The sequence below is a fragment of the Callospermophilus lateralis genome, unplaced genomic scaffold (assembly GCF_048772815.1).
Source record: "Callospermophilus lateralis isolate mCalLat2 unplaced genomic scaffold, mCalLat2.hap1 Scaffold_86, whole genome shotgun sequence".
In the NCBI taxonomy this organism is placed as follows: Eukaryota; Metazoa; Chordata; class Mammalia; order Rodentia; family Sciuridae; genus Callospermophilus; species Callospermophilus lateralis.
In genome coordinates, this window is record NW_027516693.1 from 639,424 (window position 1) to 665,008 (window position 25,585).

At 33.7% G+C, this 25,585-nt stretch overlaps 1 protein-coding gene across 1 annotated transcript; it reads left to right on the forward strand.

Moving 5' to 3' along the window:
* The first annotated feature begins 5,499 nt into the window (after nucleotides 1-5,499).
* LOC143641115 (axin interactor, dorsalization-associated protein-like) lies at nucleotides 5,500-25,585 on the forward strand. Its single transcript, XM_077108510.1, has 6 exons — nucleotides 5,500-5,726; nucleotides 6,107-6,165; nucleotides 21,904-22,026; nucleotides 24,183-24,305; nucleotides 25,115-25,232; nucleotides 25,373-25,585. Exons 1-6 carry the CDS (start codon nucleotides 5,500-5,502, stop codon nucleotides 25,467-25,469), a joined length of 747 nt encoding a protein of 248 aa, XP_076964625.1. The 3' UTR covers nucleotides 25,470-25,585.

The window sequence follows — 25,585 nt, forward strand, 5'->3', positions numbered from 1 at the left end:
TTTTTTCTCCCTATTCTGTACCCAATAGTAACCCCTCACTAAACATTATTTTGGGGAAAGCATTGAGATTTTTAAATAGCCAGACATTTAAATAAGATAAATGAGTAAAACATCCTTACTATGACCAAATAGCATATCAATATGGAATAAAATATTTGTTTAGTAATAAAGTTTAATATTAATTGGCTAATGCAAAGCCATTTTATAATGTGCTTTGATTTATATTTTCAAAGTATTTGAGGCATATTATCTCTAATTTTTAATTCTTTACTGCATGGGTTAATTATCATAGCTTTATTTTCTGCCAATTCAAGCTGTAATATTAAATTTTGAAGAAAATATCTTTATTCATAAATGCAGGAACAGGGAAAATATATATAATAGATATATAGAAATAGAAAATATATATGATACCCAGAAATAAAAATGAATTAATTAGAACATATTAGAGTTAGGAGTAAACTTGGTAGCTATCTTGTCTAATCACATTAGATTACAAAGGAATATTCAGACATATTGAATGGTATTTCTAAAATGTCACTGTTAGCATAGAGTCAATTATAAAAATTATATCCACATAATTCTTTGTGGGTTTGAATGTCTAGTATATGCTTTTTCAGTGACTTCCAAATAAGCTATAATAAATATTTGACTAGGTATCATCATTATTTTGTTGGTGGTATGCAAGTAATTCAAAAGACCCCCTTATGTGTCTCTTCTAACTGCTCATTTGAAGTTCTTATTTATTTCTAATTCATTTAAGCAGATATTCCCATGTGTATCAGATTCTAGCCTCCCTCCTGGAGGTCAATGTCAAAGACACACCAAGGGCTTGCGGTGTAGGTTGGTGTTAGAATGCTTGCCTAGCATGTGTAGGGCCCTGGGTTCCATCCCCAGCACTATAAATGAATAAATAAATATAAAATGAAACAACTTTTGTGAGCACAAGAATGAGTCCACATTCCCTGTCTTTTGATTTGACAACTAGTTGAAGTTACCAAACCCTTGAACAATCCTATAGAAGCACAAGTCATGACAAATTATGGGGTTTAACACAGCAAGAAAACTAAAGGTCTTGGTGGTGCAGTTATATGTCCTTTAAAATAACAAGCTTGTTTTCAATAATGAAAATTTTAAGCAACAGAGTTAACCAAGGGCAAGAGAAGCTTCTGAGGATGAGAGTCTCATTTAGACCTTAGGTTCCATTTGGACAGCTGTATTCTCAGAGAATTAGTTGAGATGTTTGACTTTTCCACCCACTGCTCTATCTGATGCTGTTGTTAGGAACTTTCACAATCACATGTTGTTTAATGACAAGGATGTTTCTGAGAAGTGTATCAATAGACAATTTCATGGTTGTAGGAAGATGATAAAGTATACTCAAAGAAATTAAGACAGCATTGTTACTAGGCAGTATAATCTTAGGACCACTGTCTTATATACAGCCAACCAATGCCCAGAACATCATTACATAGAGCATTACTGTATATGAAATGTATACAATGGTAAATCTATAGGGATAGAAATTAGATTTAAAGGTGGTTTAGAGCTAGAGGGAGAGGGGAATGAAGAGTGATTATAATAGATTAAAATTTTCTTTGGGGATGATAGTAAGGTTCTAAAATTAAGCTTTTGGGCATGGTTATACAGCTCTGTAAATATACTAATGGCTATCAAATATTTAATTGAACAATTAGTTGATTAAACTTTATAGTATGTAAATCATTTCAATAAAGCTATTAAATATAAATAAATTTAATACTTTTATGTGACAGAATAAATTCATTTGCTTATTTCAGGAATTCTTTCAAATTTCTGTGCCAAGACATGATCTATCTACTGGATGGATAACTGCCAAAAATAGATAAATAGGTACACATATAATATAAAGCTATCCCCAAAGATTTATAACAAAAGAACATACATAATACTTGGAAACACAGGGTCCTGTGAACTTTCCTAAGAAATCTGGGGAAGGGTCCATAAGAAAAGGAACATTTGAATTTTCCTTAAAGTATTAGAAGAATTGCCCTGAGTATTAAACAATGGTCAGAAAATTCAAGGTAAGATCATGAAGACATGAAATCTGAAAAACATAAAAGGTTTGTGAGACAAACCAGTGGGATCAGGGACCTGAAGTCGTGGCCAATAAAGCCTTAGTGGTAGGTGGTGGGGCCTTATGTACATGCTGAGGAGTTTTATATGGAACAGGAGATCATAGGTGGTTATTAAGTGTTTTAGAGTAGATGTATACACTTATCATAATTTGAACATTATGCAATGAATGCACATATCGAAGCATCACATGGTACCCTATGAATTTGTATAATCTTATGTGTGAATTAAAAACTAAGGTTTTAAAAGAAGGAAAAAATAAAATGTAATCTGTTTGTTTTTCTCTGAAAATCTCTTCGTGGCAGTGTAAAGAACAGATTGAAAAGATGTGAGACTAAAGATATGGGGACCAGAGAAAAAAGCTATTATATGATGCCTTAGGGAGAAATTATGAGGATTTGATCAGTCATGCAACAGGAACATAGTAGTTAGATTTGGATAACATTTCAACAGTAGAAAAACTTGGTAACTCACCAAAAGTGTGTCTAGGGAAAAGGATGGCAACAATTTTAGGAGTCTGGCATCCAAGTGTTCCAGGTGACTAGGTAATAGGATAGGATTACTTAAAAAAGAAAGAAAGAAAGAAAATTTACTATCTTTATATCTTTAAACCAAACCTATCATGTTTTAACCATGCTACGTACACAAAAGTTCAATATATGGATGAATTACTTAGGGCATGAGTCTGACACTGAACTTGGCAGCCATGTATATATTAATATTATTATTTTATGCAAATAAAATAAATATTGGCAATATTTTAATTAAGAGTAATAAGATATTTCAGTTTTATCAAGGCTTTTCAAACTAGTTTTGTACCTGAAATCTTGCTGCTGGAATCAAGTCATCCTGGGTGACAGTGCCTGTTTATATGTTTGTTCTATACCACATTCTTCATTTCATCATAGTTCAACACTGTGATGTTTTTCTGTTGCCTAAATCAAGTCTATATGCCTCTACTTTTATTAAAACTTTATTATCAAGGTGAGCCCATGTTCTCCTTCTAGCAACCCAAAGGTAGTTTTTTGTTTGTTTGTTTGTTTTTGCAATTAACTGAATTCAGGTGTATTCCATATAAATGATTCTGATCTGTGTTTGCATGCATCCTTTAGTTTCTGTTCTGGAATGCATATTTCAAACCTTATTTAGTCAATTTCATGTCTGTGTCTTTCATGAGGATTTTACTTATCAATAAGAATTAATTGATAAGTAAAACAATCTCTAGAGAGCATATACAGTGTATGCCACATTATCATTTAGTGAAGGTTATGTTTGGTTGTTCATCATTGGTTTTCTCCATGTAATTTGCTCAAATAGGTTGCAAGTTCTTTCAGCCCAAGGATATTATTCTTTTTGTGAGTGGCCTTTTTTTATACAGAAAAAATATGTGTTGTATATTTTAAACATTTATTTTATAACTTATATTCTTGGGTTTCCACATAAAACTACATGATACTTCTCTAAGTGCCAGAATTATTATTGTACATAAGAGACCTAAGTTTCCTTCACTAAATTTGGCCTCATTCAAAACATAGCAGGATACCTTTTCTTGTCTCTGAAACCTTTATAATTCTTGCTGGTACTTCCCATATCATGCAGAGCAAGCCTAGGTAAATTGCATGCTAGGTAAAAGCTGCCATGGTATTACCCACCACAGGAAGTGGTAGGAAAGGAGTGTTAGTGGAAAGTCAGTGGAGAGCTCAGTAGGAAAAGAACTCATGAAAACAATATGCTGGTTATTATCAATAGTTAAAACCAAATGGAGAGCAGGCATTCCCATTTAAAAATCAATCAGGGGATGCCAAAATATCTTAGTCAGCATGAATCATTGATATTTGCAGATTTTACTCATTCCAACTCTGATATGGGATTAGACAAGAGTTGGCTCTGAAAAGGGTCCAGGAAATGGCATAAACTTTATTGCATTTATAGACACAAATCCTTTCCATTTCCTTAAAATTCATCACATTGCCAAGAAAGAAAGTCTGTAAGAAAAGAGCACAATGCTGGTTCAAAATGTGTGTGCAGCCAGGCGCAGTGGCGCACACCTGTAATCCCAGTGGCTCTGGAGGCTGAGACAGAAAGATTGCAGGTTCAAAGCCAGCCTCAGCAAAAGTGGGTGTTGTCTGTAAATAAAATACAAAATAGGGCTGGGGATGTGGCTCAGTGATCAAGTGCCCCAGAGTTCAATCCCTGATCCCCCCCGCAAATATATATATATATATATATATATATATATATATATATATATATATATATATGCAGTGTTTTATTTTAGGCCATTATAGACTCTTGAGATCTGAGATGAAGAGGTTATTGTTTCAATAATTGCCTACTCCATATACCTCTGGCAGAAACTAATGCTTGAAAAAATATAGGCAGAGAATTTGCCATCTTATAAATAAGGTAACCTCTTTCATATTTGATTATTTTTTTCAGGTGTACTAGCTAAACAATAGCACTTTAGTGAATGTCTGACACTGCTCTCACCCTCTTTGGAACTTTGATCTCACCTCTAAATATTTTATTATTATTTTAGAAATTCCCATGTGTTAACATGAAGGTGTTCTGAGGATTCTCTTCACAGCTACAATGTTTCAGTCAACATTGTCCCATCTTGCTCTTGCTTTTCATGGTGATGTCCAAGACTATGGTGGATATCCAATGTTGGAGACAAGCTAGGCATGGTGGCTCATACCTGTAATCCCAGCACCTCTGGAGGCTGAGCAGGAGGATTGTGATTTCAAAGCCAGCCTCAGGAGCTTAGCAAGGCCCTAAGCAACATAGTGAGACACTGTATGTAAATATAAAAAAAAAAAATGGGGATGTGGGTCTGTGGTTATACAGTCTTGGGTTCAATCCCTGGTACCAAAAAAAAAAAGTTGATGACATTCCAGTGACACTTGTCAAACTTCAAGGACTGAGCAGAGAACAACCTGAGTGACAGATGACAGGCCATACTCATAGCCACCATTGTTCTGTGACACTTGGTGCACTATTTTGTTATTATTGACTTGTTGCCAAGCTTTCCCTATTGTAAGATGCTTGAAAGCAAGAACCATGATTTATTTGGTTTGGACTGCAATTATTTGTTGAATGAATGAGCAACTCTAAGCATATGTCTTCAGACAAAATTATGCAGTGTTCACTTTTCTTTTAGTAAGTTCTTTTCCCAGAGAAGGCTGCCTGATGAAACATGTAAATGGACCTCTTGCAGTTCAGTTCCTTATACTCATGGATGGCTCAAATTTGGGTGAAAAAATTTTAAGCTTAAATTAGAATACATGCTAGATTCGTGAATTAATTTCATTATAAAATGAGACTGTCTTCTGTGGACCTACTTTAGCACAGTGAAACTACATAAAATAATACTCCCTGTAGGGCATGGCTGCCTGCTTCCTTGTCTTGAGGCTGCACATATGGCTGGGACAGCTCCTGGAGATCAGCCAGGAGGTGGTGCTATGGGCGGTGACGGAAGAGGCGGACCACCTCAGGATAGGTCCAGGGCTCTTCCGCCTTCATGGACAACTTGTGCCTTCCCTTACAGACTATGGGATGGGTGTACATGTGAACTTGCTCCACTCCTCTGACCTGTATTCTGATTGGCTCCTGTATAAACTGTGTGTACTTCCTTATTAAATGAGATCCTGCTTTGACTGTTCTCCCTGGCACATCTGATTGTCCTCCCAGGAGGCAGCCAGTTGACCTTTACCTTTCTTGGCTCCTCTTGGTCTGGGTGTGCTTTTCCCGCTGGCCAGGAGGAGACACGGGCTAAAAACCCTGACAATTCCCCTTTCAGGTAAAGGATGGTTCTATTAGGGTCTCAATTATATAGCTTCAAATTACTCTTTTGAGATAAATTTTAAAAGAGACATGGAAAAAACAACTGTCAATAACTCCATTACTTGGAGAAAAATTTTAAAATAATAAAAGCTGCTAAGTTTTCAACTTTTATAAAAGAGTCCTTTGTTTGTGTTTTCTTGTGTGCTAGAAAAGAAGATAGGAAAAAAGTCATGAGAATGGAGACCTTCGAAGTGGAGATGTCAGGATGTGCAGGATTTATTTATTCATTAACTGCAGAATATTTATTGACTAAGGGCATACTGCTGTGACAGATGCTGACAGCAGTGAACTGGGTGGACAAATTCTCTTGACCTCAATGAAGCTTATGGCCTAGTAGAGGACAGACAACAAGTGCAATTACTCAAATTATTAGTGATAATTGTAAGTACAGAAGTGGTCATATGCCAACCTAACAACTTCATCCAAAATAATCACTTGGAACAGTGAGGGCATCATGCCAAGAAATCTTTTGGGTAAATAGAAATCAAATTCCAGGAGATATTAAGAAACTCTGAAAACTCTGAATTTTTTTTTTTTTTTTTTTTTTTACCTATTGGGACATGAACACATTAAAAAAAACTTTTTAAAACATTTTTCAATTATTCTATGTAGATAATTTGTATATTCATTGCATTTTAATCTCTCTGGTGGAAAGATTATTCTCATTTATAGGGATAAAGTGACTAAAAGATTTATAAATGGAGACGAGTGATTACATGTCAAAAATTACTTAGACATGGTAGTTTGTCTAATGAAATCACCTTCCTGATGGTGTTTTAACCTTTGAACACACTCTTTTAGACAAAATTTTAGGTACCAGTCTCTAGTCACATGTTTAAGTAGAAATCAGAAATCAAACTCAACTCTGTTTAATTGTGTCTGATTCATCTCTTTTAAAAAATATTTATCTTGATAAGTCATATTATTCTATATTTCACTTTTAGTTGTTATTGTTTTAACTTAGAAACCCAGAAATACTAGATAACCAGTGTAAATCCTTCAATTTTAAATAGGAGAAAATTGGAATACAGATAGACAATGTGACTTGCTCATAATGTCACTAAAATTAGGCCTTCATTATCAAAATCTGCAGAAAGTACTACAAAATATATAATTCTTATATGTACTTATTTAAGCATATATTATAGTATATATGGCATCATTTTCCTGGAAATTTTATTACTAGACGTCTTTAGGAAAAAGTTTTGAAGAGAACTTTAGATATGAAGATGATACCAACCAGTGAGCATCTGCAATTCTCTCTCTCTCCCCTCCACCTATTGACATGGATACAATGTTACAGAAGATAGGAAAATAAATTTTGGTGTTGTGTCTAATTTCAAGTCTTAGTGAAAATTATGCCAAACTCAGGGAGGAATTAAGGCTCTAATTTATACACCTAGAGGTTTTTGTCATGTGCAGACTTAGAGGTTATTTTCAGCAGCTACAATTATTCATTTGTAAATGTGGAATTTTGGTGTGAGAATAAAATTGGTCTTTATTCATGAATTTCTCTTTCCATCATATAAAATATATCTTGTAAATTGAGTTTTCAAGATCTATTATTGTGGTGTTCATTTGTTGTGAGTGAATTTTTTAAAAATTGTATTTGACATGTACCTAGTTAAGTACTTGTTTTCAGCTTTTAGTATAATAAGCAATATGTGCTATCATAGCTTCAATTTTCCTGCCAAGTAGAGAGTGACAGCTGTGTGGCAATATTTAATGCATATTTTCATCTACAGATAAATTGGAAGGAAGGAAAAACACCTTCTGGGTGGGCAGGTCACCATCATTTAAATGAATCGTTAAAATTATATTTTTCCCTAGAAACAAAAATGTAATTGCTTTTCTGGTTAGATGCACACTGAAAGGTCTTATTTATATTATTGTAACATATTTTCTCTCAATTTACAACTTTCCCAAGATCCTTCAGATTTTTTCATTTCTGTTACTCTTTTCCATTCAAGAAATGTGCACTTATTTCTTTGTAAAATTCCATCATATTTGCAGAAATTTTCCCCTGAAGGACAGTCTTACTCAGTATGTAGCATTATGATACAGAGCAAGCTTTCCACATTCATCTGATTGGTGAGGTAGGGATTGAAGCTTCCACTTAAGGAAAGTTCTCATGTTCACCTTGATTGAACAAGGTTACAGCCCTGGGCTCAGACTTTTAACTGTACAATATTTTAACTCAATTTCAAAGCAAAATGTGAAATATCATTTATTTATTACTTTTTTTTCTTTTTTGTATTTGACCATGAATACATTTGCCCATAATATATTTGCCCATATCCAGGATGGCTTTACAAGTGCTTCATTTCCAAATTGTGTATCAAACCTTAAAATTCAGTTAACAATATGTGACTGTGGTATTCATTTCATGATTGGCATGAATAGCAAGCAGAGGCAATCTTTCCTCCTCTCAGATGGCTTATATGTAAACAATATTTTGGTATTTTTATGTTCTGGCATGTTTCTAATTTGAAAATACAACAGAACAACTCTTCATGAATTATTTAATATTCTGAAGACATTTAATTACACTTTGGACTGGGATGATGTCATTTACACTTAAAAGAGTATTAGAGAAATAAATGTTATCCTTGATGATCATTAGTACAATATTTAGGCCTATCAGATGAATCACACATTTGGAGACATTACAGAGGGAAAGAAAAGCTAAGTGCTATTTCTTAAGAGTTTATTTAGTATTTGAGAATTTTATTGATTCAAAGCCAATAATAGTTTGTTTTCTCCCAAGTACATGAAGAAGTTAACTTTGTATGTAAATTTAATCAGTGCAGACATACTATGTGAAAGTTGGGAGGGTTCTTCCAGCATAGTATAATGATTTAATAAATTTTTTGAATTTTTTTGCATAGAAAATATTTTATAAGTCTTTGTTCAACATTTAAAGCAAAGACATGTCTCATAGGTCTTAATGTATGTCCCTTTCAGTTCGTTTTTTTCCTTCTCTTAAAGTCTGCATTATGCTGATAAACCAGTCTCTGCCACACCAGTGCCATCACAATAACTGATAGGATGTCTCCAAATGCTCTTAATACATTAACTTGAGAATCATTGGTTGTTTCTGTCAAGTCAGACCTGCAATCTAAGAGTTCAACACCCAGATGTCTTTTCTAGCATACTCTCTTTATACTTGCAGCATACCTGACTGAATTCTAGTTATTCATTTCCTAAACAGCTATCAGTTGGAGCTGTGTCGGGCCTTATGAGGAACTACTACTGCTCCTTTCAAACTTAACCACGTCCTGTAGATGGTTATATTTCTACATTATTGTATATGAAAAATTACCTGTATGTTGTTTTATTCCTTTGCTTCCATTTTATCCTATCTTAGGCTAGATTCTATAGAAAATAGGCCCTAGACCAGGATTTGCATTCAGGATACTTATGGAGGGGGTAGGGATCCTCCTGTCAACAACAATTGAGACTGAGTAAAGAATACATAGCTAGGGAGAGTGAATTGAGATGCAGTTGCAGAAAGGGCTTCGCCTAACCCCACAGATTCTGCTGAAATTCAAATGTCTGTTCAGAAATGAGGCTGAGTGATCCTCTGAATCCCCTCATTGACAACTTATGGGTGTGATTATTTGGTCAAGAGCAAGATCCAAGCAAATAGTTAGCTGTGTTCTTGGAGCAGCCAACATTGTAGCTGAGGGTAGTGAAGGCCTCAGTCCAAAGGGAATGGGGTTGATACTATAAAACATATACAAGAACCTTCCCTCCTTTTTTTCCTTTTCCACCTGGAAAATAATCTAATTCTCCATGGCTCACTCTCTCTCACCTCTTCTCTCTCATGACACTTAATTTGTATTTCTTTTCTTTCTCTTTTAATCTTTTAGTACTTTTTCTAGTGGATATGAGTTAATTTCATAACTAGAAGGGCTGGGAAGTTAAACATAGAGACTCTATGCTGACTGTATTTTTTAACTATCTTGGACACAATGAGTTAACTCTTTTAAACAAATCTCTAGCAAGAATAATGGCCCATAAACTTACTCTTCAGTATTCAGTTATAAAGAAAATAAACATAAAATAATATTTATGCATATGTAGAGTTATGAGAGATATAATGAGGAATTTAATAACTTTATTTTACTTATAGATTAATTGTACACAGTCTCTGACTTCAGATATTGCATCTTTCACTTGGGATATCTTGGGACAGATGGCCAGTTCCTGATCAAGAGGAGGAGGCGATTACTACCTATAACACAACATCTGCGGCTATTAAGCTACTCACTCAGAATATATAAGTAAAACTTGAATGTAGCAAAAGTAGTATTATCATATCTCCATATCTCTAATCAGACACTGTTTATACCTTACATTCAGGAGAGCTTCTAATGATGATCAAACTTAATTTACATACAGAGAAATCTGAAGTTGTTGATACTAATCTTCTAAGAACAACAAATATCCACTTTGCAAAGAGTTATGGACAGTTTCTTACAGGAAAAGATTTTTAATTCCACTAGTAAATGTGACTGCATGTACTACTATACTGGATTTACCTGATTAATGCATCTTACCACTATAACACTACAATAAAATCTTATCACATATAAGCATCCACTATCTCAGCAGTTCTTTTTTACTATTTCATAACTTCAGAGTTTTATTTTTATTATTCTTGGTTAGATATCATCTTATTTTCAAATTGCTTCTTCCGGTGTATTATGTAAACATGAATAAGTGATAAGCATTAGGCTCCTATAACTTCCTATTTGAGACATATGTAACATTCTTAGAATTCTGTAGTTTTCACAATTTCCTTCCTTGATTAAGTTCCAGTGAAAAGGAAAGATTCTCTTTCATTTCTGTGAACCAGCTCATTCATTCAAAAACCATATTGGCACTCCAGTTGTATACATAGAGGATATGAAAATGAATAAGTTGCTTTTGTTTCCCCTCTCAAAATTTTGTTTCCCCTCTCTAATTTCTGACAACAGATTTACTAGAAAATAAAGTTACTGAAGGAGAAATATTTGAACTAATTTTTGACGGTTGAGCCTGATTTCTCATGGGTATCATGAATGTACATGAAAAACACTTTCATTATTGCTAAAAAGGTGAGAGGGGGGTGATAGCAGAATGTAATAAATACAAAACTTAACGTCAGGTATCAAAGGGCCTTAAAATAATTCTACCCTATATTTAATGGATGGCCATTTAAGGATTTATTTTTCTTTTATTTTGTGAAAGGGAATAGATTAATTATATTATTTCAGAAAGGAAGTTTTGGTTACATAATACAGGATGGATTATGAACAGAAGCCTAAATGGGAGCCTAAAGAATCTAGGCATGAAAGTGTTAAAGAATGAAGCAAAGAAAACTACAAGAGGTAATTATTAATAGGGAGATGGAAAAACTTAGTAGAGGAGAGTTGGTGAATTGCTGTAGTGGGAGGTGATAGAGTAGGATATGTAGAAGAATCAGAGCATGACAGGAAATACTAATTCACTGCAAAAATGTTGTCACCTTCTCTATGATTTTGGCACAACCCTTTATGTTTGTTCTATGTGTAACTCAGCCTCATAATGCATAGGCTTCATTACTGTAAAAAATATATTTTTTTTTATTATTGAAGTTAGTACAATTATTGAAATGAATGAGATGGGAAGAGAGAATGAGAATAGAGAAAATGGAAAAAAATGAGATTGAAGAGAAAAAAAATGAGATATCATTATATCCTATTCCTGGTTAAATGTTCCCTAGTGTACTTAAAATCAAATACACTATTTAACGTTATGCTCCAAGGACTTTCTCCATATCCTTGTAGGATGAAAAGTGTTTAGGATGTTGGAGTTAAGCATATTTTGAGGACACAAATAACATATGTGATATAATAATGAAACATTTCAATTTCATGGGAAAGATACTATGAAACGGCATCACCTTTATATTACCTAACTGCCTGGAAAAGAATCCTAGTATTTATGGTCTAGTTTTCATAGGTGATAATTATTTAAACAGAATTTAGGCCCAAAGCTAAATGGAAGATGAGTTAGCAAAGGAAATTTTCTTCTTAGTGACCTACATTGCCTAAGGAGATTTTCTTTTAGAGCGAAAGTATATATGAGAAAGGGAAAAACAAAAAATGAAACAAAATCCCAAATTATCCACTTTTAAAATACTGGCTTATTTAAAATATTTTGGTTTAAACTAGAGGTTCATGTTCTCTTTACTTCCCCCAACATTATTAAGGTATAATCCACATGCAAAAAAATGTATGCTTTTACAGTGTATAGAGTGATGTTTGGATGTAGGTATACATTATGAAATGACTACTACAGTCAAGCCAATTAACACATCCTCAACTTCATATAATCATCTTTTTGGTATGTTTATGGTAAGAACACTTAAGATCTATCCTTTTAGCAATTTCAAATATTTAATAGAGAATTATTAACTTTACTCACCATGCTATTCAATAAATATCAAAAATGTATTTATCCTAATGAAACTAGATACCCTTAGTCTAACATCTCCCCATTTCACCTCTTCCCACACCCCCTGGTGACCACCGTTCTACTGGGTCTGTGAATTTGACTTTTTAATATCCCATGTACAAATGAAATCATGCAGTTTTTGTCTTTTTGTGTCTGTTGTAGTCATTTAGCATAATTTCTCCAGGTTCATCCATGTTGTTGCAAATGCCAAGATTTCTCCTTTATTTAGACTGAGTGATATTCCATTTTATATATCTATAAACACACACACACACACACACACACACACACACACACACACACCTATATCTCCATGCAAACAAACATTGTTACACACTTACACTGATTCCACATCATGCGTATTAGGAAATTGCTACAATAAACATGGGATTATAGATATCTTTTTGACATTAATTTTATTTCCTTTGCATATATACTCAGAAATAGGCCTGTTGGTGATATGGTAGTTTTTTAATTTTTTGAGGAATATTCATAATATTTTTCTTAATGTTTATATTAGTTTGAGTTCCACTGGTGTATAAGAGTTTCCTTATCTTCAAATCTGTTATGATTTGGATGTGAGGTATCCCTCAAAAGCTCCTGTGTTAAGACAGGAATGTTCACAAGTAAAGTCATTAGATTATGAGACCTGTAACCAGATTAGTCCATCCTAGTTTGAATGAACAAGCTGGATGGTAACTGTAGGAAGGTGGGTAGAACTAGAGGAGGTAATCACGGGGAACAGGGGGGGCTTGCCCTGGAAGGGGTCTTCTTCCCTGCAGCACCCCCTGCTTCCTTCCTGTCATGAGGGGAGCAGCTTCCTGCTACCACATTCTTCATTCATGATGTTCTCCCTCACTTTGGGCCAAAGGGATGGAATTAACTGGATATGGACTGAGACCTCTGATATTATGAGCAAAAATGAACTTTCCCTCCTCTAAGTTGTTTTGATTGGGTATTTTGGTCACAGAAGCACAAAATCTGACCAAAACAACAATCTTACCAACTCTTATCTTTTCTCCTTTTGATAATAACAATTCCAACAATTGTTGAAGTGATGTCTTTATGGTTTTAATTGTATTTCCCTAATGACTAGTGATTTTGAGCACCTTTTAATATACCTGTTGGCCACTAATAAGTCTTTTGTAGAAAATTATCTTTTCAGGTCCTTTTTCCACTTTTTATTTGGATTTTTTTCTTTTTTGGCTATTAGTCAGCTTTTCATTACTGTAACAAAATACCTGAGACAATAAACTTATAAGGAGGAAAGACTAATTTTGGCTCATGGTTTCATAGGTTTCAGTTCATGATTAGTTGGCTATCTTGTTTTTGAATCTGTGATGAGGCAAGGCATTATGTCAGGGAGTTGGGGGTCGGGAGAGTGAGAGGGAGGGAGCAAGGGACGGACAGGATCCTAATATCACCTTCATCTCTTCAGTGACCTAACTTTTGTTAGTTTCTGAAGGTTCTCTGACTTCCCAATAGTGCCACAGGTTTGAGGCTAAGTTTTTAATATATGGCCTTTGAGACACTTATCAAAACCATATGCTTACTATTGAGTCGTTTGAGTTGCCTATATATTTTGGGTATTGGCCTTTTATCAAATGTATGGTTTTTCAAATTCTGTAGGTTGTCTCTCAACTGTTTTCTTGTTTCCTTTTCTGTGTAGAAGCTGATGAGTTTCACGCAATTCCACTTATCCATTTTGCTTTTATTGCATTTATTATTGGTTTTTGGAGTTCTATAAAATAATTATTGCTCACACCTATGCCAGGAAACTTTTCTTATATGTCTTCTTCCAGTAGTTTTACAGAATCAGGTCCTACATTTAAGAAATCAATCCACTTTGAGTTGATATTTGTATATGAAGTAATAAGAGTCTAGTTGCAATCTTATGCATATAAATATCCATTTTTCCCAGCACTACTTATCAGATAGTATTTTCCCCATTCTGTATTCTTGGCACCCTTGTCAGAGATCACTTGACATTAAATGTACAAATTTATTTCTTATTTCTCTGTCCCATTTCAATGATCTGTATTTCTGTATTCATGCCAATATCATGTTGCTTTGATTCCTGTAGTTTTGAATCAAGATTCTGAGCTTCACTATGTTCATTTGACACAGACTATACATCTGAAAATCACAAGATTTCTTACATTAGAAATTAATTGGGTTATAAGGAAAAACCAGTATAATAACTGTTTCAGCAAAATCATTTTATTTTTAAAAATAAACCAGATGTTGGATACAGTGTTGCACACATGCTATCCCAGCAGATCAGGAAGCTGAGATAGGAGAATCACAAACTGAAGACCAGCCTAAGCAACTTAGTGATACCTGTTGCAAAAAAAAAAAAAAAAAAAAAAAAAAAAAAAAAAAAAAAAAAACAACAAAAAGGGGACTGGAGATGTGGCTCAATGGTAAAGCACCTCTAGGTTAAAAAAAAAGAAAGAAAAGAAAGAGCATGCATTCCTTATATGTAGTCTGTAGTTACTTCACATAGGAAGAAGTATGTATTTTATAGTTTTACATTCAACTCCTTGAATATCTGTTTTAGAATTTCCAATTAAAGGATAAAAAATTACAGTTTTAAAACTTCCTCATGATATCTGAATACTATATACAATAATAAGACTGCTGTGGGTTCAAATTCAGCAATTAGAATAAAATCATTAAAAGATTATACTGGATTAAGATGTACTTGCAAGTTACTGGAGCCAGAGAAATTTTATATGAAAAGGACTATTTCAAAGTCTTCTGGTTCTTTGAAACTTATTTTAGAGTATCTATCAACTTCCAATTCAGAGTGTTCAGTAGATTCTGTCTGGAATATTGCTTATCTTCTTTTCTCAAATTATGCTTTCTGATTCAGTTCTGGAACCTGTTCAATCATAAATATTCTAAAATCAAAGATTTTCTTTTAAATTTAAAAATATCTTAGAAGCTGCCTACTCAAATTAACTGACTCATGTGTAAAGTACATTTGACAAATGTTGATTCAGCCTATTCTTAAACCTGCAGAGACTGGTAATTCCCTATCTTTTAACACATCCTATTATAAAGATCTTATCTAACATAAATCTTTTAAAGCTTAGTCTTAACACATTAGTTTCTTGTCCCAAGTTATTTCTTCCTCATATTCATTTCAGTTTGAGTACCTGGTAAGATCCATTTGTATAGGCTGAACTTGTCCATTTAAAAACACATAAGGACATGACAATGTTGTAAGTCCAGGCTTTAGAACCTATAGTCTTACTTAACTTCTATAACTTTTAGTTTTCTCATCAGTAAACTGGTTCTAGCAACAAATATCTTATAGAGGTTGCTACAAAAAAAATAAGTAAAAAGGCACCTGAAAAAATACAATAGTTTAACACATTATTATTCTTTTCTCTGACTTTGGTGTGGTCAAAGTCAGACCACTGGCAGACTTACTAGCAGACTGACATGGTATCATCAAGTATTCTGCATGTTACTAAGTAATACAAAGATTTCATTCACTTTTTGGAAATCTTTTTGTGTTATTTATTTACAAGAAGCATTCAAGAAAAGTTAAAATCATTTTATACAAAAAATGCTAACCTTCATACATACACATTTTGAAATATTCTCTCTATATATATTTAATGATTCATGTCAGAATCTGTCTGTGGTCACCAGCTTGTTAAGCCATCTTTTGGAATTTTTCCCAACTATCCATGTGTTCCAGGTTCCTAAATTTGTCTTCTGCCTATTTAATAATCACCCCACCTAGAATAGGTGCTAAAAACCAAAACAAAGTTGCTGGGCATTGTAGTTTAAATATAAGATAAACCCCAAAAGCTTACGTTTAAAGAAATGGAAGAAAGTTTAGAGGTGAAATGATTGGGTTCTGAGGGTTTAATCTAATCAGTGTATTAATTCACTCAGAGAGATTAACTGTGTGGTTAACCATAGGCAGGTAGAATGTGGCTTGAGGAAATGGGTTACTGGGGGCATGCCTTTGCAGTTTATGTTTTCTTCCTGGTGGGCAGAGCTCTCTCTCTGCTTCCTTTCTGCCATATCCTGAGCTGCTTTTATCCTCCTCACCTTTCTGCTATGATGTTCTGCCTCACCTGGGTCCCATAGCAATGAAGTTAGCCATCTGTGGACCAAGACTTCTGAAACTGTGAGCACCAAACAAACTTTTCCTCCTCTACATGGAAGCGAATGTGTTGAGCATATAACTCAGTAGTAGGGTACTTACCTAGCATGCACCAGGCCTGGGTTCAGTCCCTAACCGCACACACACACACACACACACATACACATACACATTCGCACACACAGTAGGAGAGGGCAGACTTAAGCCAGCTTCCTAGGAAAGTATACACCGACCTGGAGCCAGTACTCAATACTCTACACCCTTCATTCATATACTGATTTTTAATCCATTTTGCCTTCTCAGGATCTAACAGACATTTCTCTAGCTGACTACTACCTACAAAGTTAGCTGACGTAAAATTATCAAATGCAATCCTCAGATGCAGGGAACAGTTGTATTTGTTGATGAATCCAGGCATAGGTCAGTTAGGGCCATCAACTAGTTTGCTACTGACAGGTTGCAGGTTCTCATGGAAACCTGGAGTGATTAAAAAGCTGAACCCAGAACAAAGTCCTAATGAAGTGGCAGGAGTCAAAGCCATAGAAAATTACGATATTAATTTTAAGAGCAGGTCTAAAATCTGAGGAGAAATCCAGCAGCTGCAAGGAAATGAAATGGAATTGGAGAGAAAAACAGAAGGATTCTGAGTGTCCATTATGAATGGAAAAGGGGGAGTATTTTTGCATTGCATATGTAAATGCAGTTATTCAAACTCATTGAAAGGGCGAAACAGAATGAACATATAAATTTGCCCACATTTTTGTATTACTTTCCTTTTGTACTTTCATGTTGAGTTGGGGAAAGGAATTGTTTAATGTCACGCAATTTATGGCAAGCCCATTGGGTGATTTTTTGTCTTCCCCTTTCCTTTAGAGCATTTCTGAAAATTAACTTATAGAATATAGTTTCATTTAGATCAACATAAAAAGCAGTTTGTTGTTTAAAGGACCTCTCTATGTCTCTGTCTCAGTCTCCCTATGTGTCTGTCTATCTCTCTCTCTGTTTTGAATGCTGAGATTCCTTCTCTAAATTCCAGTGTTGCAGCCTCATTTCCTGTCTCATTGTTTCCTAAAAGTTCAGTGATAAAATCATTGTCTCACATGCAATTCTCCTTGTAGCACTGGAATGTAATTAGTCTTTAAAAAAAAAAAAAAACTTGAACTAAATTACAAGATGTCTCCTTATCATCTCTTTCCCAACTGGAGCTCAAATTCATTTCTGTCAATGTCTTTGATCTGTCTCTTTGGTTCAACAATTATTGTTTCTGTTGACAAGCAACTTAACTTTTTCCACTACATAAGTATTAGCCCTTTGTTGAAATGTTTTATTTTTAGTTTATGATTTGTATTTTTTTCTTTCTTTTTTTGTTTGTTTTAATTAGTTACACATGACAGTACAATGACTTGACATATCATACATTTGAATCACATGGGATACAATATCTCATTTTTCTGAGTATACAGGTTGCAGAATCACATTATTCATGCATTCATATATATACACACAGTAATAATAATGTTTGTTTCAGGAGAGATAGGAAGAATAATTTGTATATTTTTTTAAAAAAAATCATCATAAATCTTGTTTTCCTAGAAATAGTGTTTCATTTTAAAAACTGAATACAAATGAATCTTATAAAATTTGGTGTGGAAATTTCATATGTTTTTATAAAAATATATAAAATTGTGTATATGTTGCTACTATGGTTGTCCACATGTACGATTAGGAAAATAAAGAAATTGAAAGTTAATTTCTGGCATTTTAGAAATACAAAATGATAATGAACAAACTCAAATATGCTACATAGTTGTAAATATAAGGAAAAGGTTTTAAAAACTGAAATGTCTGGATTAAAATTCAAGGTTGATTATATAAAAGTATTATTTATTTCCATGTATAGTTTAAAAAAGTCGTTAGATTTTAATTTTTTTCATAATTCATCCTTAGCTGACCTAAAAAATTTTAAGGTGTTTAAGAAAATGCTATTTTATATATTAAACAACCTGACTCTGTGGTCTGGTAGAATATGTGAATATAATTATTATCACATACACATTATGATTTTCTTTTATGAACCACACAAATAGGGCTTTCAATATTCATGGCATGTTAAAAAGTGTAAACATATTTTATTTTGTTACCTGTTAAAAGTATTATAGCATTAACAAAAATATCCTATAATATGTGAAAGAATTAATCTAATATTGAGATGAGGAATACCTTATCTTAAGTGTTTATTATTTTGAGATTTTATAAGTGACCAAACAGATTCAGAAATATTACTTACTGCAAACATTACGTATCTGTTGGGAGAAAAGTGATTTAAACCAAATTCCAAATTCTTTTCAATATAATAACCTGCTTCAAATGAAGATATATCCCTTTCTATGTTACTCCTGCCCCCAAAGTGTGAATGTCATACCCTAAGGGAGAAGTTTATGATTACTAAGATTTTAACCCTTCAGCGAATCTGATAACCAGCATGTACTTTTCTCTAGAAAAACTCACAAATACACATTCAGGAGCCAGACTCAAGTAGTGGCCGTTGTCCGAAAGTTGAGATAGAGAAAATTTAATTACAGGAATTCTTAGGGATAATTTTTTATGTAGTTTTATTTTCATCAAGCTCATCAAAAGTTACCATTTTGTAACTCACTCAGCACTTTGGTATATGTTTCTGCTTCTATGTGGATTCAGTTGGACAACATGATGGACAGCTTCCAAATCCAAGCGCAAACTATTTTTTACATTCCTATGTGTTCCCTTGGTTGGGTGCCATTGTTTCTGTATCATAGAAACCTTGCTCAAAGACAGATGCTAAAGAAGCAACATAGGCTATATAACCACTCTCTTAAGAGGTGTTAGATCCAGTTTAATAGTGAAGTTCAATTTTTTGTCTGAAACAATTATGCTATTTAGGGTTGCAATTCAGGACAGAAGATAAAAAATAACTATTGCTGCCAGTACTCCATTTCTTTACTTTGCCTAAAGCAAAAATGATCTGATCTAGCTCAAAATAGTGCTGGTTAGAGATACTAAGATGATACTGAGGAGCCAGCCAGAGTTGGGGCTCAGTGGTAGAGCGCTTGCCTAGCATGTGTGAGGCACTGGGTTCAATCCTCAGCACCACATAAAAATAAATAAACAAAATAAAGTTATTATATCCGTGTACAACTTAAAAAATATTTAAAAAAAACTATACTGAAGGACATCAAATCTTCATGTGTTCTGCTTTCAAACTGGGATGCTTAGGTGTTTTTGTCTGACCCTGCATTTACATTAACTATTTTTAGGGAATTTATAACCACTACTGTTTATAAATATTGCTATCTATGTCTTTTTATCTATTTATTCAATGAAACCATACCATGCCAGGAAATAAACCTGTTTACAGATATGCCCTCAATATCAAGTAGAATAATTATCATATTTGATAATATTTATCTAGGTTATAATCTAGAAATTATTTTAAAATTCACACAAAATTGTATTTGGGGAGGAAAAATGAAAATTCACTTTGGTTCTCTCTCTTTGAACTATTCTCAGTTTCTTCTCTGATGTCACCAGGCTTTGTGCTTGATAGAGAAATCATCTTAAATTTTATATCTGTGTACTTAACAATATCTCCCTGACATATAGTCATAAAGCAAAATGCCTATAGACTTCAATTGAATTTACACATATATTTTAGAAACCAGATTGTTTTAATGGATTTCAGAATCACCTGCTGTTATACATCATGTTGATTTGGTAAGCATGGAAATATATTGATTTTATGTGTTCCAATTTTCTACTGAGTGGTTAATCCTTTTATGAAACAAATGTATTTTAGTGGGAAGAAAGAAAATACTACAAATATATTTACCTGGCATCAGAGAAATTGAGTGACTAATTATTAGCTTGCATCCATTGCATTGATGTATACTTAGCAATGAGAAAAAGCTGAAAATTTGTATCATCCACACAAAATGTGTGTTTTTGTCACTGAGAGCCTTAAAACCCACATATGAAGGCTGTTAATTGTATGAAAATCTTTACATATCAGCCTGTGAAAGTGGAAAACCCATAATATGATTATATATTTAATGATATCAGCTTGAGCCCATTTAGGTTTGTTAATGCAACAGTGGAATGCAGCCTCCAGGCCTTCCCATTCTTGCATTTGTCTGTATTGTCTTCATATTTGTTTAAATTAGAAAGTAATACATTTTTAACAGCATTGTTAAGGTATAATTTGTATATCATAGCATTTCCCTTCTGTAAGAATAAAATTCATTGATTTTTGACACCTCTATAGAGTTTTGCATCTGTCATCAGTATACAAGTTCAGAACATTCCCATCACCTCCCAAAATTTCCTCAAGCCACATTTGCCATCAATCAAATGTGTATTTTCAAATATAGTGTGTTAATTGCTTCACGTATTTCAAATAACTCATCATTAAAAGTAGCATAACACATTGATGAATAGAAACTTGAAAAACATCAACCAAAATCTTTTGTTAAATGTATTTTGAGGTTCTGTATACATACTTGATTAAAATCAGCTTATTTGCATCTGTTCTCTACTGGTAGTTTCAAAAAAGGGAACATACTGAACAGTTGATTTCTTCCTTCATATGTTCTTGGTGGGTGAATGTTGTCATGTTGTTCTGGGTGGGTTTTTAGTTTTAAAAATTTTAGTTGGTTTTGGGGAAAATGTTCAGTTATACAAATGGCACTTTTATATGGCAGTCTGTATAGTACTAATTTCTGAGAATAAATCATACAAAATAGAATGAAGAATAGAAGTTAGACTATATAGTTAAATTAAAACATAAATATCAAATTGTAAATTATTCTTTATTAGGAGTAACTAAAGGAAAGAATGTATTGATCAACTCTGATATTAAATGTCTCAGACTTTAGAACAGAATAACAAGTATTTTAAAAGCTTTTCTTGTCTTTGTTCTACCAATTTATATTAAGATGCTGAGTATAATATAGAAGTACATATGGAAAATAAATATTATGTGAGCATATTATACTCTTATGTATAATTGGGCTTCCTCAAGTGATGTTTTTAACAAACTTTTATTATACATACTATACACTATTATTATAGAAATTATTATTTCTGCTTAAAGGTGATTGTATGGTTGGGAAATGCAGATATATTATGTGTAAAATTAAATATTTTTCTAAAAAAGTATAAATCAGATGTTCATAAATTTTGGAAATTAAAAATACATAATGCCTAGCTAGTTCTTAAGAGGTAGGCTATATCTTCTGTTTGTCAAAGTATTTACTCTGAATTATTGGTGGAGCTAACTTTTATTAAGGTTTCTCTGTTTCCAGGTACTTTATTACCAAGGTTGCCATCAGAACCAGGAATGACATTACTCACTATCAGGATTGAGAAAATTGATCTAAAAGACACTGGACAGTGCATCGATCCCTATATTACAGTTAGTGTAAAGGGTAAATAACTGGCAAATTGCATTATGTTTTTTCTTATATGGTGCTGGGTGCCATCAGCCAAGTAGGTATGACAAATTCCTTGCCAGCTTACTCCCATGCTGTCTAGTGGAAGGACTTCTGAAAGGTGACCTTGCTCAAGGACCAGGGTGGTTTAGCATAATAGGAGATTAGGGTGTTCCCCCTTTAGAATAGGGCAGTTTAGCATAATAGGAGATTAGGGTGTTCCCCCTTTAGAATAGGGCGTATCCTGCTGCTGAGTTCCTCTTGAGTTCTTAGGGTCAGACAGTATATTTGGGAGACAGAAGCCCATGCGGAGTGGATTTGGGCAGAGAGTGGATTTGGGCAGAGTGTTGGATTTGGGCAGAGAAGTGGATTTTGGGAGAAGTGGATTTGGGCAGAGAACGTGGATTTCCCCAGAACGTGTTTGTAGACGGCCGGTGTGAGTTTGGGAATAAAGAATTGCTGTTTGAATCTACAAGCTGTGTGGAGACTCATGATTTGTGCCCAGCCAGAGACTGCGGCAATATGGGACAAAGTTTTTGACAGGGGATGGTCTTGTATATGTGACAACTTACTTTAATGCATTCTATAATGAGGCAAAATCCTAGAAGAGATCATAACAGAACATAGTTCTGAAAGACTTACAAAATATATTTCCTACTTGCTTTTGAGTTTGTATAGATTTTTGCTCTTCAGATTCCAGCTAACGTGTGGACTAAACATACACATTGTCCTTAATAGCAGCTACAGCCTTCAGGATGTAGATTAACAACAGCACTCCTCACCTTCCATGGGTGTGTAGTTTTCTACACAAAGCCCCATGTCCTGTTTTCCCATCTCTCCTGCTTCAGCCCCTCTTCTTCCTGTGCTACTGAGGTATCTACATAGGTGAGTCCTACAGAGGCAGATGAAAATCAGGGGACAGGGAAGTAGGGTGCATCCATAACATCCATGCCCTGAAAGCAATCCCGTGGGATGATGATGTGATTAAGGAATAAATTATAGCATTTTACAGAAATAACTATAGTTAGTACAAATGGCTTATTTTAATCTGTAGTTTTGCACCAAAGGAACAGTTCGGTGCTGAAATTAAATGGAGGAACTTTTATCAATTGCAGAAATAAAGTCAGATCCATGGGTTCATTAGTGCTAATTAAAAGAAAAATATGACCACAAAGAAAAAGATTTATTTAAAGAACATAATCCACAGCACTAATACTGGTACACTTTTAAATTCCGATGTTACCAGTTATCAAATATATAGTCTACTGGAAAATATTTACTTTGTTTGATAGACCATTTGTAAAACTGCATACTCATTCAGAAAGTATACTTAAAACACAAAAATATTTAATGATGTTGTAAATATTAAGTTACCTTTGCATATGTTAAACTGAAATATTTTTATGTAAATATTTTTTAATAATTAAATGTACTAAATTGTTTTTGAGCTTTTTGAGACTCATAAATGAATAACACATAAACACTGAGGAGTTATTAAATGAGTCCATGTTGAATTTGATTAAACTGAGATTTTAAAACCCAGAAAATTAAAACTACATATAACGTACCATCTGGTTGTTGTAAATTCAGGGTATGTTGTAAACAGTATAACCAGAATTTAGAAAATATATATGAAAAATTATTCATTAACAAAAGGGTTTTTGTTGGCTGTTCTCATCCATTTTGGGTTCTTAACAGGGAAATTATGATAAGGTTAGGTTTAAAGACTTTTCTAAATAAGCCATATACTTGATCAAAGTTAGAAATTGGTGGCAGAGCTCCATTGTGGCAAATTATATACTCCAGATTTTTTTTTTTGCATAGAAAAATATAGTGGGCTATTCCCTAAGGAAAACATGTTTGTTCTTTTTACCACTTCACTATGAAGATCAAATTTTGTCCACTTGGCCATGTAAAGGCTTCCTTGTCCCCTTCATGAGGTCTCCTATCCAGTCGATATTCATTTCTCTCCACATACCCCATGAACTTCAACAACTCTCACATACTTGCTCACACCAAATAGGAATCTCTTAGCCTGAGAATCTCCTCTCAGCTCTTTCCATGCCTCTTTAGGAACTGTAACCTTTGCAGTTTCTAGATTTTCAATCTGTATATGTGAATGCTCATAAGCAGAAACTTATTTGTTTCTCCAGATCTGAATGGCATAGATTTAACTCTTGTGCCAGATACTCCTGTGGCCTCAAGAAAAGAAGATACATATGTTCATTTTAATGTGGACATTGAGGTCCAGAAGCATATTGAAAAATTAAACAAAGGTTTGTAATAATCAGTTACTGACTTCTTAAGGACTTCTTAAGGACAGTACTTATCTGGGTTTGTGTTGATAGTGTACTTAACACAAGATCTTATGTCACATAGTTATGAATATTGACTTAAAGAAAGTGAAATCAACAATTTTTTTTTAAATATGAGAATTAGCAGTTGCATTATCTAGTTGTGTAATAATGTGGTTAAATATTATTTGACAGGGAAGTTTTTCTCATAATACAGAGTTAAGGAACCAGGTTCTCTAATAATTACCTTAAGTCCTTTTAGGAACCTAATGATTACTTTCTAACAGTTAAAGAATTATTATTATTTCTTTCAATAAGATGCATTGGGTAAAAAGATACTATAACTGGCAGTTAGTTTGTAAGAATATGGAAAGGACAATCTGGGCATGGTGGTTTCAGGAGGGAGAGAAAATATCAAAGGAATTCTTAAATTTCTATTCTATCTAATAGAGGTGCTTATTGAAACCATTGCTATAGGTACTGCTGATACTTAAGTAACTTCTGTTTTTCTTGTGGTATTTAATATTTTATATTCTTTGGTAGTTTATGATTCTACCTGTGTACATAACTTACATTCTTGCTATACAATTTTGTTGTACTTTGTAGAATTAAAATGATATGGAGAAATATCACTCAGACAAGGTAGAAGAGCTTGGAGTGACAGCCACAGTGAGTTATCAACAGTTGTGTCATCAGACTGTTTGACATGTTACTTTGTAAAATCATAGGCTTCTGGTGACACATAAGAAATGTGTGGTCTCTGGCTTATGTGGTTTGTTTTAATTCCTTAGGTGCAGCTATCTTCTTTGAATTCAAACACTACAAGCCTAAAAAAAGGATTACCAGCACCAAGTGTTTTGCTTTCATGGAGATGGATGAGATTAAACCTGGGCCAATTGTAAAAGAACTGTGATATACATATAGGATTCATACTGTTCTAATGGTTACTGGTTCATGTTTCTTCTTAGTCCCTCTTATCTAGAATGTAACATTGGAGTAAATCAATCATCAAAGTATTTTAAACAATCATCTTTCTATTGTGGTTACAGATACAAGAAACCCACTGACTTTAAAAGAAAGAAATTGCAGTTATTGACCAAGAAACCACTTTATCTTCATCTACATCAAACTTTGCACAAGGAATGATTCTGACATGAGTAATGTGGAATTTCTGTGAATTTTACCACTCAGTAGAAACCATCATAGCTCTGGGTAGCATATTCATCCTTCAGGAGGCAGGAAGTGAGCCGTACCTATAGGCC

Bases quoted from the DNA above. Each gene is read 5' to 3' on its own strand.
- LOC143641115 (XM_077108510.1), top strand. From the start codon at position 5,500: ATGGCTGCCTGCTTCCTTGTCTTGAGGCTGCACATATGGCTGGGACAG. The intron at 5,727-6,106 runs GTATAAACTGTG...CTTGTGTGCTAG, and splicing joins CTGTATTCTGATTGGCTCCT to AAAAGAAGATAGGAAAAAAG. The intron at 22,027-24,182 runs GTAAATAACTGG...TTGTTTCTCCAG, and splicing joins TATTACAGTTAGTGTAAAGG to ATCTGAATGGCATAGATTTA.